The following is a 24432-nucleotide window of genomic DNA, read 5'->3' as shown; positions in this document are numbered from 1 at the left end:
GCTGGCGTATCCATGGCGGTTGACAGTGTGTGCAAGATGTGCCCTCCCTTTACAGAGCTTGGGGAAGATGACGGGCCCTTCTCCTTACACACTTTTATTTAGACTTCATACTGGAGCCCAGGAGGATGTGGCTGATGTGGGGCTCATCACTCTTAAGGCAAATGCAAAATGTTACTAGCCGTGAAGACTATTTATTATTATGCTCTCAAGATGATCCTGTAAGTGCATCAACTGTGCATTGCAGATACTACCCCCCTTTGGCAATAGAATAGTGCTTTGTGTTAGACTCCTATGCCCAGATCACACTGCTAGTGCGTGCTCCTCACAGTGTACTTACTATACTTACTGGCCTTAACCAGCACAGGCTTTGAATTTGGCAGCACCCTTATTCTGGTCACTGACCAGGAGCTGCATTGGTTCGTAATGCATTGGGTGCTTTTCTTGGGGAGACATTCTGGACACGGGAATGAAAGTTGAGCGGACTTACTTGGAAATCTGGGGCCGTTTATTCTTCTACTATCTCCATCTCGGTCTAGTCCTGAGATTTGCAGGCCTGGTGCACTGAAATCGTGAAGCCAAAAAAATACTAAAATGAGGCACATGGGCAATGAGGGAGTGACTATGGATTCGGCACCACTGGATAAGACTCCTAATAGAATAGCCTTAGTCATCTTGAAGCAATGCTTTGTTCACGCTCAACTCAGTTCGACAAGTTGCTTCAGGCCATCATGGACACTAAAACATTTTTGGAGGCCCGTACTGATACTGTTTCTTTAGATGTTAACTTGTTGCAAGCTGACCATCAAAAACTAAGGACCAGGGTGGAGGAAGTAGAATCGACGTTGGCAACAGAGAAACCGACGGTGCAGGACCTGCAGGAGCGCCTACGACATGTGGAGGGGGAGGTAGCTAATCTACATTGCAGAGCGGAAGATGCAGAGGGTAGGTAGATCAAAATAGAATATTATTATTGCTCGTCTTCTCAATTATCGAGACCGTAAATTGTTGTTGCAGCGGTGTCAAACCAAGAGCCCGGGAGGGGAAGTGGCCGTTATGTGGGACACCGACGCAAAAACAGTTGATGGACAGAATGCAGAACAATGTCATACATTCACCCCAGTACAGAGATCTGGGCCTAAATCCATTGTTTTTTTGCACTCTACACCACCCCAGTTCAGACATGGCCATATGCAAATCAGCCTTGACCCTGTGCCTCATGGGAACAGTGAAGCCCTATCTGCCAAGCCATGTCTTCCCGGGACCGGAATCAAGCATCCTAGGACCAGATTCTGGCTATCAGCGGTCATCAGCCAGGATAGCTTGACTCCAGTGGTAATGAGAGCACGGACTCACGTCTGAGCATACCCATCCGAATCGGGGTGACAAATGCAAAAACAACAGTTGAGGGACAGAATGCAGAACAATATCATACCTTCACCCCTGTACAAAGATCTGGGCCTAAATCCATTGTTATTTTGCACTCCACACCACCCCAGTTCAGACATGGCCATAAGCAATCAGCCTTGACCCTGTGCCTCATGGGAACAGTCCAGCCCGAACTGCAAGCCATGTCTTCCCTGGACCGGAATCAAGCATCCTAGGACCGGTTTCTGGCTATCAGCCGGCATCAGCCAGGATAGCTTGACTCCAGTGGTGTGCAGAGCACAGGACTCACGTCTGAGCATACCTGTCCCACTCGGGTGACAAATGCAAAAACAACAGTTGATGGACAGAATACAGAACAATGTCCTACATTCACCCGAGTACAGATTTCTGTGCCTAAATCCATAATTTTTTTGCACTTCATACCACCCCAGTTCAGACATGACCATATGAAAATCCGCCTTGACCCTGTGCCTCATAGGAACAGTCCAGCCCGAACTGACAAAACATGTCTTCCCTGGACCGGAATCAAGCATCCTAGGACCGGTTACTGGCTATCACTCGTCATCAGCCAGGATAGCTTGACTCCAGTGGTGTGCAGAGCACTGGACTCACTTCTGAGCAAACCCGTCCCACTCGGGGTGACAAATGCAAAAACAACAGTTGATGGACAGAATGCAGAACGATGCCATACATTTACCCCAGTACAAAGATCTGGTCCTAAATCCATCGTCTTTTTACACTCCACACCACCCCAGTTCAGACATGGCCATATGCAATCAGCCTTGACCCTGTGCCTCATGGGAACAGTCCAGCCCGAACTGCCAAGCTATGGCTTCCCGGGACCGGAATCAAGCATCCTAGGACCAGTTTCTGGCTATCAGCTGTCATCAGCCAGGATAGCTTGACTCCAGTGTTAACGAGAACACGGGACTCGCGTCTGAGCATACCCATCCCGCTGGGGGTGACAAATGCAAAAACAACAGTTGAAGGACAGAATGCATAACAATGTCATATATTCATCCCAGTACAAAGATCTGGTCCTAAATCCATCGTTTTTTACACTCCAAACCACCCCAGTTCAGACATGGCCACATGCAATCAGCCTTGACTCTGTGCCTCATGGGAACAGTCCAGCCCGAACTGCAAGCCATGTCTTCCCTGGACCGTAATCAAGCATCTTAGGACCGGTTTCTGGCTATCAGCCATCATCAGCCAGGATAGCTTGACTCCAGTGGTGTGCAGAGCACGGGACTCACGTCTGAGCAAACCCGTCCCACTCGGGGTGACAAATGCAAAAACAACAGTTGAAGGACAGAATGCATAACAATGTCATACATTCACCCCAGTACAAAGATCTGGGCCTACATGTGTGCACTCCACACCACCCCAGTTCAGACATGGCCATATGCTAATCAGCTTTGACCCTGTGCCTCATGGGAACAGTCCAGCCCGAACGGCCAAGCCATGTCTTCCCTAGACCGGAATCAAGCATCCTAGGACTGGTTTCTGGCTATCAGCCATCATCAGCCAGGATAGCTTGACTCCAGTGGTGTGGAGAGCACGGGACTCACGTCTGAGCATACCCGTCATAAACTTCTTTGATAGCTTGAAATCACCTCCCTGCCAGGTGCTGACCCCAATTTGGAAAGCCAGATGACTGACTACGTTGATAAGTTAGTTGGCTTAACTGTTCACATTCACATGCTTTGCAAACTCTGGGGAGGATCCGCGGTTTCACTGAGGAGAAGTATATAAAGGTTCCTTTTGCTACGTGTTCCCCCAGAAGCACTTATTAAACTACATCTCTCATGTTTTGAGATAGTCCTATCATCTCTTGGTTTCTGTTAGCTGCTTTAGGCAGCACCAACTAGACAGTTTTAGGAGTTATTGATTTTCTTTTGGTTTGTTTTATTGTTTCATAGTTGTGCTGTAAAATTGGCTACTTCCCTCTGAGATGTAATGTTTGAGATCCTATCCTGTTCTTACTCCATCTTATTGGATGCCCATTTCTGGCCCCCAACACACTGTGAAATTTGCGAACACATTCTACTACATATCAACTTTTAAAGATGTTTGTTGCACCACCTCATGAATGTGAATATTACTGAATCCTGTACTATTTGTAAAGACTTTTTGAGTGAAAATGCAAATAAAGTAATAAAAATTAAAAAGAACTCCAGAGGCAGAATAAATAGAATAATTTGGAGGGAATGCATTGAATTAGAAGGAGGGAAGTGAAATAGACAAGAAAAATCATCCAATCGTGATCAAAGGGCTGACCCAGAGTCCACTTTGTTTTATTGTATTGTAGATAATATGACGTCAACAACTAACAGCTATAGTTGTTGGTATGTCAAGACCTAAAAACCAGTATTACATTATTAAACAATTACATAAAAAAGAAATACGTCTTAACGTACCTCTGCCCATTCAGTTGAACCCAGTAGTCCAAATTCTTCTGCATCCCAACTAGCAAATATAATTGTTCTTCTAGGTGTCCACCCTGAAACAAGATATGCCAAGTCAATCAGCAATGCAACGGATGCTGATGTTTTTACAATGCATTAACAGAAGAATTAATAATTAGACGGTCTCCCATTCACCCATAAATAGTGTACTATTAAATTGGGTAAAGGTAACACCTCTTATTTACAGCATTTATAAATCGCAGAACTTTACCATGAGACACGATAGAAAAACACTTTATTGGTATAGTGGCATTGAGTGAGAGCAGGATTATGGGCGGAAAACATACAAAATATATGGTGTACACCTGTTATGAGAACCTACAGTACCAAATCTCTAATATTTTTCAGTTACTTCCTCGAGATTTCAGTGTAGTCGCAGCACGCCGTAAAGTATAGGCATTACTTGGTCCTAGTTTTGCTGGCGTTGTCGCAACATTAAACACATGTGATCACTTTTAATTATTAATCATCATAGACCAGGGAAAGTATAGCAGTATATGTGTTTGATGGCAGCAGGTCACTAAAATTGTACAAATAATTACAGAAGGAAAGGCTGTACTATACAAAGTGTTCATTCATATGAAGAAGACATACCCAAACACATGATCACATGGTTCTGCACAACATTTTTGTCTATCTAGCCTGTTCTGTGCGTCCCTTTATATGAAGGACCATTCTGATTTGCAGGAGTTCAGTGAGGAGACTTCAGATTCAGCTACAAATCTCTAACTCTAGCAACACTAAAGACATCCAATTCTTCTTGAAGCCAATGCCATTGTTTCTGAACCCTGTTGTTTTGCCAAACCCCAATTGACAATTGAATGAATAAGGGATGGACCTCATCTATGACTCTGTTTTTCATACAAAGAAAAAAGAAAAACTATTTTTTTTTAAATACATAGCCACGAGAGTCCTTTTGACATTTTATAAATTAAAAACATTCTCTAACGTGGACTGTTTCACAAAAGAGAACACTTGGCAACAGATCATCCCGAACCTTGATCGCCCAACACATTCACCCTGTGGCCCACTGCTTTTTAGTTGGGAAATTTGATATTGACAGCCACCAAAAACTCCCTTACGAAGCTACAGCTCCGTTTAAATGTCTACGTTAAGAATTAGACATTGCACTGCCCATCATTTCCCCCAGGGTACCCTTTTATCAAGCCGTGTCCCACAGATGTGAGGCAGGGACACTTTAAGCAAGTTATTTGGTTTGCCTAGACAGGTTCTATCTAGCAAATGCGTGGTTGTTTTGATTGAAGACACATATAATATGTGCCTACTAAGCATGAAGGGTAGACTAATACTAAAAGGGTAAAAATAAAGCCTCAAATAATTTGCATTTGATTCTTTGAGGTTTGCTCGACAAGACGTCTTAAGACACAGACTTTGTAACATCTTTGCACCCATCCTATTTTTGGCTCAGCACGGTTACTGATTGTGCATATAAAACTAGATTCTATCTCATCCCTTCACTGAAAGAGTGCATCGCACCGAGGTTACTAAAGTGTGACATCGCCAAATAGTTAATAAAGATACTTTTAGTCTCCTCTGATACACATGCTGTGCTCACTAGAATAGCAGATTTTAAGTCACTGTGATTATTTGATGCAAATAACATCACTGGTACAAAATGGCCTCAAAGCACTAATTAACATTTATGAGGAAATATAAAAATCTCCTTATGGCAACTAAAGACAACACGACAAAGACAACATTGCGCTTTGCATAAGAGGGTTGTGGATGAGAGGAAAACAAACTCAAAATATTGATGCTTTGATGTACCACTGATGACTGGTTGCGATTTCACTTAAAGTCGTGCCAGCGACTTTACGACTCTGCTTTTTATGTGGTGTTCTGGTTTTTCTAATACAAATCTCTGTCGAACCTCCAGATGTGGCCTTATTCTTCTGGATTAACCCTTTAGTAATCATTTTGTTGATCACGTAGGGGAAAAGAACGGCAATGATAGGAAATATTTGTACGTTTTGAGGTCTTTTGCATATATATATATATATATTCACAGAAAAAACCATAGGTTATAGTGGATATATAGTTAGGAATTTGCATTTACAAAACCTTGAAAATTCAATGAAAAAACCATTGGTTATAGGCCATATATAGTTAGGAATTAGCATTTACAAAACCTTATTTTACTCGCATAAAACCATTGAAATTCCATATATAGTTAGAAGCGCTAACTATATATCGCGCACCCGCAATCCACTGCTGATGATGTCACATATTACATCATTCATGACATGGTCAGTGACATCACTGATGACATCACTGATGACATCTCAAATGACATCACTGATGACATCACTGATCACAACATCCAGTGATTGTATGTGTCTGTAAAGTTTAAATATGTTTCACATATTGAAGAATGAGTGGATGTATAAGTGTCTGGATGAAGAATTTAGTAGGTGCATGACTGACTGTATGAGTGAGTGATTAAATGTGTCTCACTGAGTACATGGGTTAGTGACTAAACTGTCTTAATTCGTGCATCAGTATGTTTGTTGTTGTGTAAGCTGCTGGATGTGTTGATCAGTAGCTATAAGAGTGGCCATATGGGTTATTGATTGGTTGCCCAAGTATTTGAATGGGAGGCTGAGTGTGTGTGTGGGTGGCTGGGAGGTGCGTGACTCTGTGCATAGATGTGTAAGCAGTTGATTCACTAGGAGTATGAGTTCAAGAGTGCATGTGGAAACAGCTATATGGGCGGTTGACTGTGCATGGGTGTGTTGGTGAGTGAATGGATTTCTCATTGCTACATGTGCAAGTAAGTACGTATGTAAAACACAATACATGTGAGAGTTGAGATATATAAATAACTGAACATAAGAGCCAGTGAATGTGTGAGTGGCTGTATCGATCACTGTGAGCTTGTATCAGGGATTATATAAGAGAGTAAATATGTGTTATTATATGTTTGAATAAGTAAGATGTGTATAACTGTATAGTTGAGGAAATGGAGGTGTGATTGATTCTTTGCATGACTGACTAGGTGTGTGAGTAACTCCATGGATGAGTGACAGTCTGTGAGTGTCTGTTTATACTGAGTGTATGTAAGGTTATATTAGAGTCTGAAGAGGTTCATTGTATTATCACATGAGTGATGTGATCAGTGATGACAAATGAGATGTCATCAGTGATGTCATTTGAGTTGTCATCAGTGATGTCATCAGTGATGTCATTTGAGATGTCATCATTGATATCATTTGAGTTGTCATCAGTGATGTCATTTGAGATGTCATCAGTGATGTCATCAGTGATGTCACTGACCATGTCATGAATGATGTAATATGTGACATCATCAGCAGTGGATTGCGGGTGCGCGATATATAGTTAGCGCTTCTGACTATATATGGAATTTCAATGGTTTTATGCGAGTAAAATAAGGTTTTGTAAATGCTAATTCCTAACTATATATGGCCTATAACCTATGGTTTTTTCATTGAATTTTCAAGGTTTTGTAAATGCAAATTCCTAACTATATATCCACTATAACCTATGGTTTTTTCTGTGAATTTCATTGGTTTTTTAATAGCAAATATAAAAAGCTTTAAAATGTCAAGTACGTGATAGATAAAAACATTTTCGTATTTATGCACGCTGATGTGCTTTGAACGCTGCACCCCCCCCCCCTCCCCTCTTTTGCCTTAGTAGTACTCTCTCTTTGCAGATACTGAAGGGTAGTTAACGCAGGCCTTTACCCCCGTTGTAATCCGTCGTGCCTCCTTGTCTCTCCATTTGATTGATTGTTGTCCAAGCATTTACTGTTTTAGAATTGGTTCTCTTTGGATCATTCTCTATTTACAAACAAGCACAAAGTCGCAATACTCTGTTTAGTCTTTGCAGATAGTGAAAAATCGTGTAAAAAAATAAAAGTAATCGAGCAAAATCAGTAGGCCACTAATTGGATCTCTTTTTGACCTCGCTAAAATAGAAATATTAGGAACAACCCTTCTTGAGAAATACGAAAATAGTGAGATGAACTGAGCTCCACACCATGAGGGCTGCAAGACAGCTCGGCTCCATCACCCATCCCGCACAAAATAACGACAAACCCTATGCAAATATTAAAAATATAGACAACACACCAGCAAAGAAACAGGGTAAAACATTTTATTAAAAAACTATTTACATAACGTTGGTTTATAAGATGATGTCAGTAGTGGACCGATGTGTGAATAGATCGAAAACAGCACAAGGCTCCAAGATCCGGATAGCAAGCTCCTGGATGTTGGGTGCCATAGTTTAGAGTTCTGAATTTCAGCCTTTTTCAATGCCTGTGCTTTGTTGAATCAAAATGGCGGCTTGACACAAAGCTGACTCAAGCGTTGTTACTGATGCTATGCAGACCAAAACTGGTTTTCAGTTTGTACATTTTTCTAGATTTTTCAATCCAAGTTTGGTTGACTTTGTAGAACGATGGCTTCAGATTTTCAACATACGGTGTGGTGGCGCTGACTGGGAGGGGGCGCTTCGCTCCTGCCCCCTCCCCAAGTAAGATTTTCATACGTGAAAGTACGTTAATGGTTTTGGTCCCTGAGATGCTTCGATGTCACTACCATTCTCAAATAGCATAAGTTCTGGATGTTGGGTGCCATAGTTAAGAGTTCTGAGCAGTGCTTGTAACACTGTCTGAAGCTTATTTCCACCTACTGCAGCTTCACTATTCTCAAAGTAAGTGAGTGTCGTTTGTGGACCTGACTGCATTAGAAAACAATGTGATATGTTACCTTCCTAAACAGCTTGACGGAGGCCCCTGAGGGGCGGTGTGATGGCCATGGACTCGGAGAAGACGCTTGGCTCCGACACCCTCCCCAAGTCTTATAGCACTGGTGTAGCCTGAGATCGCCCCCGACATAGGCGGCCGGCTCCCGGGGTCCGGCGGAACTTTTTGCCTTTTGATGACTCTTCAATTCTGGACCTTGTCCCACAATCCGTTTGACCTGAAGACAAGCTGTAGTGGGGCGCCCCTTTATCGTTTTAGTTGCCATTCCGCCCGCTTTTGCTACACTGTGCCTCTTCCGCCATTCAGCTGTTTTCCGCCCGCTCTTGCGACTACAGCGTCTCGCTCACCATGTAGTTGAGATGCGCCCGCTCTTGCGGTGCAGCGATAGGCGGCTGCCACAGGACTCTCAAAATGGCGGCCGGCTCTTCGGTTTTGGGCCTGGTCCACTAAAATGGCCCTGGGACACCTTGGAACTCGGACGCTTGTCTGCTAGGGCTTGGGTCCCATTCTCGAAAAGCGTCCCCTCAGCCGTGAAGATTCTACAAAAGTCTTGGGGGCCTCCGACTCCCGCAGGCTTCTGGTGGGGAGCGGCTGCCATGATTGCTCGTGGAATGGCCACGACGGAGCTACGAGATGGTAGTGGTCTCATGCTGACGCCAGCTTTAGTCTGAAACATCCAGAAACACTGTAGACTACCAATTCGATCAGTTCCGGTAGCGCCCCAACATGACCCGGAAGAGAAGAACTTGCCCTCCCCTCTTTGACTGATGGTTCTTGTTGCCTGTCCCCTCTGTTGTCATTTAACAGAACTTTTTGGACTGCTGAAAGGGGTTGTGTTCTGAACGCTGGTTGGTGGAGACATTTAGACTATATTCTTGACCTACGTTGTCGCGTAATGCGTTTTATGACACGCCGCGTTAGCGCACCCGGAAGTGATCCGAGGCGCGGCGCGCAGCGCGTAACGTAAGCATAACAGGTCATGTGACTTGTTAATAAAACTTTTCATTGGTTCATTTTACTTTTGTTAATTTAATGATGAAAAGCTTGGTCATATGACCTAAAAATTACGCTTTTTATTATTTTCGAACAATATTTTTTTTTCAAACATATGTTATAATATTCCAGGCTAATGTACTTTCCCGGAAAATTTACAACTGTCTTGCAAGTAAAATATATTCCTTTTTCGAGAAAAAGGGCGTTTCTTCCTTCCATGACGGAGCCGTTGAGTAAAAGAGATTCGGCCTGCTGTCTTAGTCGCCGATACGCCTGATTATCAGATTCTTATCGATCACTTTATGTTGCAGACATGAAAAACACAACTGCCCTTGACCATTTATCTTTACTGCGTTCCTACATATTATACCTTTTATCCGTCATGTAATTGGACTGCTTTATTTCACTTGCCTTTTACTGATTCGAAAACAGTCACTAAAAGTAAAAACTTTACAAATGAAAATACTACTACCGTGTTTTGTTTTAAAAACCTTTATTGTGAAAATGTCAGTATACAAATACGGGCCTATAACCACGTGGGCCGGCCACGGAGCAAACTGAAATCGTATATGATGAGGAGACATTTACACTGTAGAAGAACGTAACGAGCGGGCCATTAGGTGACAAGAACAAAGGTGTCTAACAGTTGCGGAATCGGTGGACGTACATTTTGTAATTAAAATACGACAGGGCCACTTACAATAACATTTTCTAGATATACATTTGCGGGCAAAGAGTTACGAGTCCCATTTATACCGGCGCCATTTTGGGCGAGGCCGGGCAGGTCCAAGATATAGTCAAAATGTCTCCACCAACCATCGGCCAGACCAGAACCCCTTTCGGCCCTTTATGCTACAAGATGGTGTCTTCCATTCAGAAAATATTGGTGGCAGCATTTTGAAAGGAAACAGAAACAGCCGTTCTCCTAGTGAGTTTCACATTGTTACATTTAGGAAGAATGTTGAAGAGTAGTATGTGGAAAATCTGAAGCCATTTTTCTACAAACTCTCAATCAGACTTGGATGGAAAAAAAAAACCTGAAGAATGTACAAACTGAAAACCAATTTTTGTCTGTATAGCACCAACAGTAACGCTTGAGTCAGCTTTGTGTCAAGCCGCCATTTTCATTCAATCAATAGCGTCCCCCTGCACACATTCAGGGACCTGGTCGTGTCTTCAGATGAAACGCATTGTAGGAAAAGAAGCAGAAAGGAAAAGGAAAAAAGTTCCGCCGGACCTAGTGAAGCTGCAGCAGGTGCAAATAAGCTTCAGACAGTCTTACAAGCACTGCTCAGAACTCTCAACTGAGGCACTCAACATCCAGGACTTGCCATTCGGATCTTGGCGCCTTGTATTTTTGTTTTGTTTTTGATGGAGGGGAAACAACAAAAAACAGGCATTGAAAAAGGCTCAACAGTGCAGGGCGCCTTGTGCTGGTTCCGACCTATTCACACATCGGTCCACTACTGACATCACCTCATAAACCAACGGGGCACCCCACGCCGACTTTCGGCGCAGCATTGTAGGATGGCCACACCAGTGCGGCAATTTGCTGGACACCACCTCGGTGCCATCCAGATCTCGGCGCGTTCATTCAATCAATAGCGTCCCCCTGCACACATTCAGGGACCTGGTCGTGTCTTCAGATGAAACGCATTGTAGGAAAAGAAGCAGAAAGGAAAAGGCAAAAAGTTCCGCCGGACCTAGTGAAGCTGCAGCAGGTGCAAATAAGCTTCAGACAGTCTTACAAGCACTGCTCAGAAATCTCAACTGAGGCACTCAACATCCAGGACTTGCCATTCGGATCTTGGTGCCTTGTGCTGGTTCCGACCTATTCACACATCGGTCCACTACTGACATCACCTCATAAGCCAACGGGGCACCCCACGCCGACTTTCGGCGCAGCATTGTAGGATGGCCACACCAGTGCGGCAACTTGCTGGACACAACATCGGGGCCATCCAGATCTCGGCGCGTTCGACTCACTGTACCGCAACAGTGACCGCAACTCAGCTGGACACGCCGTCTTTCGGCGCAGCATTGTAGGATGCCACACCAGTGCGGCAATTTGCTGGACACCAACTCGGTGCCATCCGGATCTCGGCGCGTTCGAGTCACTGTACCGCAACAGTGACCGCAATTCAGCTGGACACGCCGTCTTTCGGCGCAGCATTGTAGGATGGCCACACCAGTGCGGCAATTTGCTGGACACCACCTCGGTGCCATCCGGATCTCGGCGCGTTCGAGTCACTGTACCGCAACAGTGACCGCAATTCAGCTGGACACGCCGTCTTTCGGCGCAGCATTGTAGGATGGCCACACCAGTGCGGCAATTAGCTGGACACCACCTCGGTACCATCCGGATCTCGGCCCGTTGTGCTGCCTTCGGCCTATTCGCACATCGGTCCGCTACTGACGCCGCCTCACGTGCCAACGGATTTTCTACGCTTTTTGTAGCCCTATGCCGCATAACAGGTCATGTGACTTGTTTATAAAACTTTTCATTGGTTCATTTTACTTTTGGTTTCCTAAAGATGGAAGGCTTGGTCATATGACCTAAAAATAACACTTTTCATTGGTTTAGAACATTTTTTTTTCCCAAACGATGAAAGCCCCACCTTGTTTCTGGATCATTCAGACTGAAGCTGGCGTCAGCATGAGAGCACCACCATCTCGTGGCTCCGTCGTGGTCATTCCGCGAGCAATCATGGCAGCCGCTCCCCACCGGAAGCCTGCGGGAGTCGGGGGCCCCCAAGACTATTATACAATCTTCACGGCTGAGGGGACGCTTTTCGAGAATGGAACCCAAGCCCTAGCAGGCAAGCGTCCGAGTTCCAAAGTGTCCCAGGACCATTTCAGTGGACCAGGCCTAAAACCGAGGAGCTGTCCGCCATTTTAAGAGCCATGTGGCAGCCGCCTATCGCTGCACTGCAAGAGTGGGAGCAACTCAACAACATGGTGAGCGAGACGCTGTGGCCGCAAGAGCGAGCGCAACTCAGCTAGATGGCCGCCACCTGGGGAGGCCCGTTCACGCCGGCTCCCCCACGCCCCCCCCCCGGGCCGCCGCACGCCAATTTTCGGAGCAGCATTGTAGGATACCAAAACCAGTGCGGCAGTTTACTGGACATCACCTGGGTGCCTGTCGTACATGTTGTGTCAGCCATGTGACACTGGACACAGACCGCTACTGACGAGGCCTCCCCCCACACCACCCGGGACGCCCCACGCTGTTTTTCTGTGCTGCATTGTAGGATCCCTAAACCAGTGCGGCACCCAGGCGACATCACCTGGGTGCCGTCCAGAACTCTGCACGTTGTGCTGCCTTGGGACTATTCGCACAACAGACCGCTACTGACGAGGCCTCCCCCCGCCCCACCCGGGACGCCCCACGCCAATTTTCGGAGCAGCATTGTAGGATCCCTAAACCAGTGCGGCACCCAGGCGACATCACCTGGGTGCCGTCCAGAACTCTGCACGTTGTGCTGCCTTGGGACTATTCGCACAAAAGACAGCTTCTAACCATTGTTGCTTTTTGTATTGAGAAATGTTTAAATGTTTTTAGTTTTTGTTCCGTTCGTTAAAGTTAGTAGTTAATAAAGTTTTATAACCTTATTTTGTTGGAGTGTTATCTATTTTTTTAAAAACGAGTGAATGGGGCCTTGAATCGGGTTATTGTCATGTGTGGGCTTTGGAAGTGTGCTGCTGCAGGATCGGACATTTCAAACTCAAATGCACGTTCTTTTTCTCACCTTTCCGAAGCATGGAGCGCAATAGCAGGCAGAGAAAGGGTGATGCACGTGTTGAACACTACCTGACCTGGCAAGTTGCTGGCAGTGCCCCCCCGCCCGCTCCTGAAAGAGGGCACACACACACCGCCGCCCCGAGTACTTCACAAATCTTTAAAAGACCATGCGCTTGTTCATGAGGCTTAAATAGTTTATCACCTCTTCTAGAACCCCTGCATCGACCCTCTGACGTTTCATGGAAAAATTACCATGTAACACAATACCAAGCCCTGTCAGCTGAAACCCCCAAGGAATCGTGGGGCATATTATCAAGGGGGTTTATCTCCGCTTTTTTGGCTTTAAAAACCATGAAAGCGGAGATAAAATTATTTCCCTATTATCAAGCTGTCGCTAACACCAGTTAGTGACAGCTAAAAGGAGATAGCGACCATCTTGGGCCCCGCTTTGCATGTCAGTGATACTTATCACTAATGACATGCAAAGTGGCGTGCCAAGATGTTAGCGACTGGAAACAGTCCCTAACATCGCTACCTTCTATTACCAACTTTTGGAGATATTCGCGCTAAGCGCGAATATGTCCAAAATCTAACACCTGCCCTGAGCAGTTCTTAGCCATGTTATCCAATGGGAGGTGGATAACATGGCTAAGAGCATTAGGTCGATAATACATGAATATCGCTGACTTTTCTGCGATAATAGCAAGGTTTATCTGCGATAAAAATCGCTGATGTGCGGCGATAATTTTTGTCTCTAAACAAGTTAGAGACAAAAATTATCGCTACTTGTTCGTAATATGCCCCCGGGTTTTTGCTTGCAGAAATCGGGAGGCGGGAGACTAGCACTGAAATCAGTACTCACACGCCTGAATCGGGAGGATTGGCATGTCTGAATTCTCTACAGCTGGGGCCATAAACTACATCCGCAGGGTTAGGTGATAGCCTGGAACCAGCCTGGCATCTAAAATGGCTGCCGTGCACGACAAAATTGTGGCATTCGAAAAAAGGCAAGATGGCGCAGCCGCTGGAAGAGATGTATCAACATATATCAGCCTCCTCAGCCACCCTCAGGAAACATAGGGGATTAGGATATGTCTCCCGCACCCCCTTATACCTAGTACTTTAATTAACGAAGCACAAAATGGCGAATTCCCGTTTCGCTACCAGTTTGCGGCCCAGTTCGCGGCCCGTGAAGCGCTTCTACCGTGAAAAATCATTTTTTTTTTATTTTCCCCACGGGACCCTTTAATAACCCCAACAACATTCCTAGGGGGTCAAGAGGGGGATACCTTGCCCCCTTTCATTAAATTCCCCCTTAGTTTTTCACCTTTTCTTCTCTCTCGATCCTACCGAGAGACAAGATGGCGGCCGCTCCGGACTGTCACGCAGCAAAAAAAAAAAAAAAGCTCACGCACAGCCGCTGGAAGAGATGTATCAACATATATCAGCCTCCTCACCCACCCTCAGGAAACATAGGGGATTAGGATACGTCTCCCGCACCCACTTATAACTAGTAATTTAATTTACGAAGCACAAAATGGCGAATTCCCGTTTCGCTACCAGTTCGCGGCCGCGCTTCTACCGTGAAAAATCATTTTTTTTTTATTTTCCCCACGGGACCCTTTAATAACCCCAACAACATTCCTAGGGTGTCAAGAGGGGGATACCTTGCCCCCTTTCATTAAATTCCCCCTTCGTTTTCCACCTCTTCTTCTCTCTCGATCCTACCGAGAGACAAGATGGCGTCCGCTCCGGACTGTTTAGAATGTTGACAGACACCGGAGAGCCAATCAGCTTTCTGCGCGCAAAGTTCCGATAAGCGAAAAGTAAGCGGACCGGATCGCTGCCCAGAGCGCTGTTACAGATATATATCTTGGTTTGAACGTTAATTTCTCAAAAACTACTGGAGCACATATATTGAGACCTAGCAAAGGCACATCGGGCTAACAGTCCCTACAATTTTGCCAAGTTTCGTGCAAATCCATTCAGCCGTTCGAGCTAAAAGTGAGTCCAACCGCCCTATGGAAAAATGAATGGGAAAAACGCGTTTTGGGACCCCCCTTTTTTCTCAGCCCCCCCTTGACGAAACCCCACCATATTTTCAGGGGCTGCTCAGAAACAAAATGTGCCATTTTCCTGAAAATTTCAGCCGATTCCGTCCACAAACGCCAAAGTTATTAGACATAGAATTTTCAAAAGTCCCATAGGGAAAAAATTCTAACTATATATACCTACTGGCGATAGCCAGTAGGTAATATATATATATATATATATATATATATATATTTTCCACGAACGTCTCCCCCACAAGAAGAAGACTTAAGGCAGCACTCGAGGTCCGTTCAATTCTTTATTTTCCATTTTTCACCATGGGCATTGGCGCGTTTCGGGGGTTTACTTTCCTTTCTCAAAATGCCCCCCTGGTGAGTGAGTCGCCACTGCTGCTGATAATCCCTTCATAAAAAAGTTGTGTGTCCTTCCCACCGCTTAAAGTAGCGTGGGTTGCCTCCAAAACACGGTATGGAATCGCCTCTGTGCTCGCAGGTGAACCACATTTCCCAGCATGCAACATCATTCCTATGCTGGCGGCGACCCCATCCATCGGTGCGTTTGTCTGGTAAGTGGCCGATGGGTTGTGTGAGTAGGCAGGGAGTGTAGCTGGTTTTCGGGGCATTTAAAAGTCAATCACGGTCCTCTCCCCCTCCCATGCACTTCCATCCGTTGTGGTGCAGAGAACACCGTTGAAGTAAGGTGTAGTCCCATAAAGTATGGACTGCGCATCCGCAGCTGTGTCCACTCCAGATTTCGTGCGGGGCAGTCAGAGGATCTTCCATTTCGCGATCCCCTTAACACTTGTGGGGGGTGCTAGCCCAGCGCGCAGCCACACGACAGATTGCACAGCTAACCACGCCTTAATTTTCCACGAACGTCTCCCCCACAAGAAGAAGACTTAAGGCAGCACTCGAGGTCCGTTCAATTCTTTATTTTCCATTTTTCACCATGGGCATTGACGCGTTTCGGGGGTTTACTTTCCTTTCTCAAAATGCCCCCCTGGTGAGTGAGTCGCCACTGCTGCTGATAATCCCTTCATAAAAAAGTTGTGTGTCCTTCCCACCGCTTAAAGTAGCGTGGGTTGCCTCCAAAACACGGTATGGAATCGCCTCTGTGCTCGCAGGTGAACCACATTTCCCAGCATGCAACATCATTCCTATGCTGGCGGCGACCCCATCCATCGGTGCGTTTGTCTGGTAAGTGGCCGATGGGTTGTGTGAGTAGGCAGGGAGTGTAGCTGGTTTTCGGGGCATTTAAAAGTCAATCACGGTCCTCTCCCCCTCCCATGCACTTCCATCCGTTGTGGTGCAGAGAACACCGTTGAAGTAAGGTGTAGTCCCATAAAGTATGGACTGCGCATCCGCAGCTGTGTCCACTCCAGATTTCGTGCGGGGCAGTCAGAGGATCTTCCATTTCGCGATCCCCTTAACACTTGTGGGGGGTGCTAGCCCAGCGCGCAGCCACACGACAGATTGCACAGCTAACCACGCCTTAATTTTCCACGAACGTCTCCCCCACAAGAAGAAGACTTAAGGCAGCACTCGAGGTCCGTTCAATTCTTTATTTTCCATTTTTCACCATGGGCATTGACGCGTTTCGGGGGTTTACTTTCCTTTCTCAAAATGCCCCCCTGGTGAGTGAGTCGCCACTGCTGCTGATAATCCCTTCATAAAAAAGTTGTGTGTCCTTCCCACCGCTTAATATATATATATTTTTTTTCTTTGCTGTGTCTAATGCATTAGGCTTAACAGAGCGATAGTCTACCGTGATTTACCAACTTAACAATGCCCTGATGCATGTATTAAATAGTAAATCCTTTCTGTTCGTGAATCCATAATATCCATCTAAAATATTTCCAAAATAAGACTGTGTTTAGCGAAATCAGACGAAGCCACCAAGTGGTTTAAATCCACTCCTTTTTCCACCACTGAGTCCAGCTCTCAAGACACCCCGTAGGTGACCAAGGCAGATCGAGCGCAAACTGCAAATCACTTTTTAGCAAGTCATCGGAGCTTATTTAGCCTTTCATCATTCCACAGTCAATAGGACAAATCAGTGAGAAAGCACATGCTGCAGCTGTACCTGGCAGATGGCAAGTCAAGGAGGTGCTCAGCTGAGCAGACAGCCACTCCCCAGCTAAGCCCAGGAAGGCAAGTCTATTGTCCTTTCCATGCATGCAATGCCGTGGGTATCCTGTATACTGATGTTTCTGCAGATGCAGTTGTAAGATGACCATCAAGAGTAAGATAATGAGTACCTTTGAAGGAGTTAAAAGAAGAGTTGATACTACCAGGGGTGGGTGGATGAGTCCCAGACTCTGGGTCTACTACCAGAAAAAGCTTGGTTGAGAGGTCTTGGGTTCTTGAAGGCTGCAGTTTTCTGGAGTAGGGAGTCTGTGCTCTGGAGTGATCATGATCCACCATAGGTTACCACTTGCTTCCCTGAACAGCTGAGAGAGCTTGCATGAATAGCAATGTAGACAATATAAGTTCATCTGAATAGGCTTTCGAGTGCTATAGGAAGCCTTTTGAGGGAAGAAAATTGGAGAAAAAAAATTCTGATGTCCTGCCAAGTGATATCAGGCAAGCAGCCGTGGTGAAGGATGCTTTCAGGGAAGCAATATGGATTTTTGATTTCTGGTTAGAACCGAAATGCCATGGTCAACTCCCAAGAGAACTAGAGCTTGTACCACAGACCTGAAGCTGTCGGGCAGAATGATAGCCTTCATTCCTTACAGAAGTCCGATTTGGTGTTGCGCACTTTAAGCTAGGATACTGACGTGCACCTGCATATTTAGGCGTTTTCCACAATTACAGGTTTACAATGCAACATGTGTGTTGCATCCAGCAGTGACTGAAATGGAACATGTCGAGAGTAAAATGAGGAAGACCTCCGTTTTCATCTGGTTCACTTTGATGTGAAGGTAAAATACGCAGGATTGTAGGACCTTGAAAGTGTTGGAAAGTTTGAAAAAGTTTTCAGGAGAGGCGACTCAAATAGACTAGAGTGTCTTTGGGACAGAGGTGAAACAAGTCGTTTGATTGGTTCAGAAAAGGGAATAGAGGCTCCATGGCTACATTGAAGTTTGTTGGGGAAAGAATAGATCTTGGGTGGCCTTGTGGAAATTGCAAAGCAGTCGATAGTTGGCTCGCTGGCTTTATTTGGTAGGAGTCGATGGACAGGTAGCACTCGAAACACCTCACACATTTTCCACACATTGCACTTTATTTTTAAGAGGGGTATTCTTGACAATTTCAAACGCTGCTGACAGCCTGAGGAGGATAAGACGTCAAGAATTGCCTTCCTCTAAGATGTTGAGGGCCTGATGTACCATAGCAGGCTCTGTGCAGCAGCTGGGCTCCAGGCCAGGCTGAAGGTCATGAAGTAGATGATTTTCAAGGATTAAAAGTGTCCTCTGTTTCACCACTCGGCCTTCCAGAACGTTGGCTAGGAGTGGGAGGCTGTGAACAGGTCTAACGCTGTCAGGACTTTTGGTTCTGCACAGGGTCACTGCAAAGCACAGCTGGAAAAGTATAAGAGCGCGTGAAAGAAGTGCAGAGTGGTTAAGGGCACAGATTGAACGAGTGCACACAACAATATGCGAGGATGCAACTAATTGTTGGGAAAACAAAATGTGCAAGAGGCACAGAGTGGGTGAGAGCACCAGGAGAACATGTGGGAACAAGGCGGGCGAGAATGCTCCAAATGAACGAACACACAAAATGCTCGAGGATGCAAAGTATAGCAGATAAGAGGGCTCTGCAAGCTGGTGGCTCATAGCTGACCTGCAGTATGCTATTCAAGTCACACATGTTTATCATGCCAAGACCAACTCAGTCGTTTATCTTTCTAAAGCTGATAACTAGAGTACAAAGCGCAATAATAACACCTGCTATTTATAGTTCTTATAAATAGCCAGAGCTATGAAACGAGGTGGAGGAGGGGACAAACTGGTGAGGTGACAAGCTGGCTGTAGGGAAGAAAGTGTGATATGTGGCACAAATTAAGTGGGGTCACGAGCACTGGAGAGGTAACTGGAGCACAGGTGGTAGCAATACCAAGAAACCAGAAATATATCACCTTGTGGAACAATTATTATGATGGGCGGCATGGATTTTAAAAGCACATTTTATTTAAAACTGATATTACAGAACTATTAGTTTGGCTGCAAGATTATATCAGCCCATTAATCCCCTTATGACGTAATTCATGGCATATGTGAGAATTTCTCTATCAGTGTTTATGGTATCGTTTATAGGCCAATTTTACATAAATTATGAAATTCATTTCATGTTATGTTTAAACTGTTTCATCTAGAGACTTTAAGATGTACTTTACAGACGCACATATGCACCATTGGGGCCATAGAAAGAAATGTTACACATCAATGTGTTTTCTATGTCCATGATGAGGTCCGGGGGAAGGGCTATTTAATGTGTGCATTATTTGGCACCAAACCAGATCGAAAAAGGCCTCTGTGCAGGCCGAAACGCGTCTCTCTTACCTGGGATTGAGGGCGACATGAGTGATTAAAGTGATGCCTGATCCTGTTACCACCTTGTGCCTGTGCCTTCTTCCGTGGAGTTTATCTTTTTGGGAGCTGGATGTTTTGTGCATATATATATATATATATATATATATATATATATATATATATATATATATATATATATTCTTTGCTGTCTCTAATGCATTTAGCTTAACAGAGCGATAGTCTGCCGTGATTTACCAACTTAACAATGCACTGATGCATGTATTAAATATTCCTGTTTTGAGACTTTGCTACTGAGTAAATCCTTTCTGTTCGTGAATCCATATTATCCATCTAAAATATTTCCAAAATAAGACCGTGTTTAACGAAATCAGACGAAGCCACCAAGTGGTTTAAATCCACTCCTTTTTCCACCACTGAGTCCAGCTCTCAAGACACCCCGTAGGTGACCAAGGCAGATCGAGCGCAAACTGCAAATCACTTCTTAGCAACTCATCGGAGCTTATTTAGCCTTTCATCATTCCACGGTCAATAGAACAAATCAGTGAGAAAGCACATGCTGCAGCTGTACCTGGCAGATGGCAAGTCAAGGAGGTGCTCAGCTGAGCAGACAGACACTCTCCAAGCTAAGCCCAGGAAGGCAAGTCTATTGTCTTTTCCATGCATGCAATGCCGTGGGTATCCTGTATACTGATGTTTCTGCAGATTCAGTTGTAAGATGACCATCAAGAGTAAGATAATGAGTATTCTTTTGAAGGAGTTTAAAGAAGACTTGACCCTACCAGGGGTGGGTGGATGAGTCCCAGACTCTGGGTCAGCTACCAGAAAAAGCTTGTTTGAGAGTTCTTGGGTTCTTGAAGGCTGCAGTTTTCTGGAGTAGGGAGTCTGTGCTCTGGAGTGATCATGATCCACCACAAGTTACCACTTGCTTCCCTGAACAGCTGAGCGAGCTTGCATGAATAGCAATGTAGACAATATAAGTTCATCTGAATAGGCTTTCGAGTGCTATAGGAAGCCTTTTGAGGGAAGAAAATTGGAATAAAATGTTCTGATCTTCTGCCAAGTGATATCAGGCAAGCAGCCGTAGTGAGGGATGCTTTCAGGGAAGCAATATGGATTTTTGATTTCTGGTTAGAACCGAAATGCCATGGTCAACTCCCAAGAGAACTAGAGCTTGTACCACAGACCTGAAGCTGTCGGGCAGAATGATAGCCTTCATTCCTTACAGAAGTCTGATTTGGTAGTGCGCACTTTAAGCTAGGATACTGACGTGCACCTGCATATTTAGGCGTTTTCCACAATTACAGGCTTAGTTGAATCCAGCAGTGACTGAAATGGAACATGTCGAGAGTGAAATGAGGAAGACCTCCGTTTTCATCTGGTCCACTTTGATGTGAAGGTAAAACCTTGAAAGTGTTGGGAAGTTTGAAAAGGTTTTCAGGAGAGGCAACTCAAAGAGACTAGAGTGTCTTTGGGACAGAGGTGAAACAAGCCGTTTGGTTGGTTCAAAAAAGGGAACAAAGGTTCCATATACAAATTGAAGTTTATTGGGGAAAGAATAGATCTTGGGGGGCCTTGTGGAAATTGCAAAGCACTCGATAGTTGGCGCGCTGGCTTTATTTGGTAGGAGTCAATGGACAGGTAGCACTCGAAACACCTCACACATTTCCCACACATTGCACTCTATATTTCCGTGATTTTAAGAGAGGTATTCTTGACAATATCAAACGCTGCTGACAGCCTGAGGAGGATAAGAAGTCAAGAACTGCCTTCCTCTAAGATGTGGTGTGCCTGATCTACTATTTGTAACACAGCAGGCTCTGTGCAGCAGCTGGGCTTGAAGCCAGGCTGAAGGTCGTGAAGTAGATGATTTTCAAAGAGTAAAAGTGTCCTCTGTCTCACCACTCGGCCTTCCAGAACGTTAGCTAGGAGAGGGAGGCTGTGTACAGGTGTTACGCTGTCAGGACCTTTGGTTCTGCACAGGGTCACTGCAAAGCACAGCTGGAAAAGTATAAGAGCGCGTGAAAGAAGGGCAGAGTGGTTAAGGGCGCAGATTGAACGAGTGCACACAACAATATGCGAGGATGCAAATAATTGTTGGGAAAACAAAATGTGCAAGAGGCACAGAGTGGGTGAGAGCACCAGGAGAACATGTGGGAACAAGGCGGGCGAGAATGCTCCAAATGAACGAACACACAAAATACTCGAGGATGCAAAGTATAGCAGATAAGAGGGCTCTGCAAGCCGGTGGCTCATAGCTGACCTGCAGTATGCTATTCGAGTCACACATTTTTGTCATGCCAAGGCCAACTCAGTCGTTTATCTTTCTAAAGCTGATAACTGGAGTACAATGTGCAATAATAACCCCTGCTATTTATAGTGCTTATAAATAGCCAGAGCTATGAAACGAAGTGGAGGGGGGAAACACTGGTGAGGTGACAAGCTGGCTGTAGGGAGGAAAGTGTGATATGTGGCACAGAGTAAGTATCTCTGGGGTCACGAGCATTGGAGAGGTAACCGGAGCACAGGTGGGAGCAATACCAAGAAATCAGAAATATATCACCCAACCAGAGAAATTTGAAAAGAGGGATATTGGTGTTAGCTGTGGCGAATGTATTGAGCAGTTTTTATAAACTGTGCAAAGAATAAACTTACATTAAAAAGTATCTAATATAAAATAGGAATTTTACGTTTTTAGGAGAGGCGAGGAGAAAGAGAGAAAATCATTTTGAAGAGAAGGCTGTAAACAGGTCAGGTCAAATAGGAGCACATTTTAACTTGTATATTGATCATCATCCTTTTTTTGTGAAACATAATTCGTGTGTATTTTTGTGTAAATTTGAGTGCCACAAAATGCTTTAAACCATTTTTCACACATTTTAAAAAGAAGCCACCTACCATCATGCTCCAGCCCACTGTTGAATTTCCTACCTTCACCACAAGTCACATGCCTGCAATTAACACTGGAGTACCAAAGAGTGGTTCCTTCCACCATTTGACTACACTGTATGATCGTGGACATACACCATCACCTTCCACATGTCTGCTTTATTTACCAAAAGATGGAGCGCCTAGTTAAACAGGCGGACCACCAATGCATAACGTTTTCTTACAAATTATGATGTTTTCATTTAGTCATTCTTCCGTGCCAGTGGTGTTATGAATTACAGAGGTGGGTTAGACGGATTCCTATGTGTGACGTCCAATTAACTTGTGATGAGCAGTAACCCGGACAGTTAGCTCTATATGGACTTACCATTCCAATTTCTGCTTTGGTGTGCTAATCTGACAATCCTAGTCAGATACACAAAATGCTTTACAGTTTTTCTAACACATCTATTTCATCAGCCCATCAACCCCCTTTCAATGTATCCACCTATTTGAATTGTTATGAAGTCCTACGAATAAGCAATACATATACTTCAGTTTGTGGTGTCATTTGTCTATTCCTCTGACCAACACATGGTTCATCCAAAGTCTTAACTATGTCCTGTAAGCCTACCTGCATTAAAGACTTTTAGAAGTATAGATATGATGCAAATAAAGCTGTTTTCCACTGAGGGGTTTCAAGTAACATCACTGAAAGTGAAGACGAAGCTTGAGTTGCCTGATGTCTCTTGGAACCCGAAAGAGGGCAGCTCGACTATATTTACAACCATATGTTGTTTATGGACTCCTAAAAATGTTTTTGTTCTTAGATCAGCAGTGCAGGGGAGAGTTATAATCAACATACAAGTTGTCACCAATGGTTCAACAACGGAACGACTTTATAACGAAATGGTGTCTGTTGTGAAGGAAAGATTGGGAAGATAGGTAGGTTGGGGAGGATGTGGCCTAACAGCTAGGACGGTCAACCTCAAAACTGGGGAACCGTGTTCGAGTCTGGTCAATGACGCACAACATTCAGTGATTCTGGCCAAATCACTTAATCTCCATGTGCCTAATAAAAATATAGAAAATGAATGTGTCCGCCTGTAATGCAACTGGTGCTCATGCAAAGCGCTCTGATAACGGATACCCTTGGGTGAAGTTCGCGCTATGTAAAACTCTGAAGAAAAAAAAAAAGAAGAAACTCTTTTATTGAAGACAATGTAGGGTAGACAATCCATGAAGGCAATGGGTACTGACAGTTGGTCTCCCAAGTTTCGTCCTCCTCGAGCATTACGGAATGGGACACCATACTGATTCCATCTCTGCTCAAGAAGCACAGTCACTTGTATCCTTTCCATTGGAGTGTATGACTTACAACTATGTAAAAGTGTACAAGTTGTGGGAGGGGTTAGCTTTGTCTTCAAGTAGGCTTGGAGAGTGATTTTCCTGTGGTGCAAGTGTAGTAAGACACAAATATTTGTTTGGATGTTATGCATGACATTCAATTGTCTTGTTGTATGTCTGAGTGTAGAGCATCACCTAAAACACTTTAACATTTGAAAATATGCAGTGCGATCACAATGTGTGCTTTGCATCAGTGTGCCACAACCATGTGTGTACATGTAATGTTTTTGAGAATACTCTAACTACTTTTATCCTGCCATTTTCAGATGACCAG

The 24432-nt window shown here is 44.7% G+C and overlaps 1 protein-coding gene across 1 annotated transcript in view; it reads right to left on the bottom strand.

The window, feature by feature from the left end:
• LOC147696877 (N-acetylated-alpha-linked acidic dipeptidase 2-like) overlaps positions 1-24432 on the bottom strand; it is a 699908-nt gene that overhangs the window by 132308 nt on the left and 543168 nt on the right. The window contains exon 13 of the mRNA XM_086933985.1: positions 3807-3889. Within this exon, the coding sequence (XP_086790111.1) occupies positions 3807-3889 (83 nt within the window). The remainder of the gene's footprint in view (positions 1-3806; positions 3890-24432) is intronic.

The sequence above is a fragment of the Lissotriton vulgaris genome, chromosome 8 (assembly GCF_964263255.1).
Source record: "Lissotriton vulgaris chromosome 8, aLisVul1.2, whole genome shotgun sequence".
NCBI classification, from domain to species: Eukaryota; Metazoa; Chordata; class Amphibia; order Caudata; family Salamandridae; genus Lissotriton; species Lissotriton vulgaris.
The sequence above is the reverse complement of the archived record's forward strand: the minus strand, read 5'-3'. Positions and strand labels throughout refer to the sequence as shown.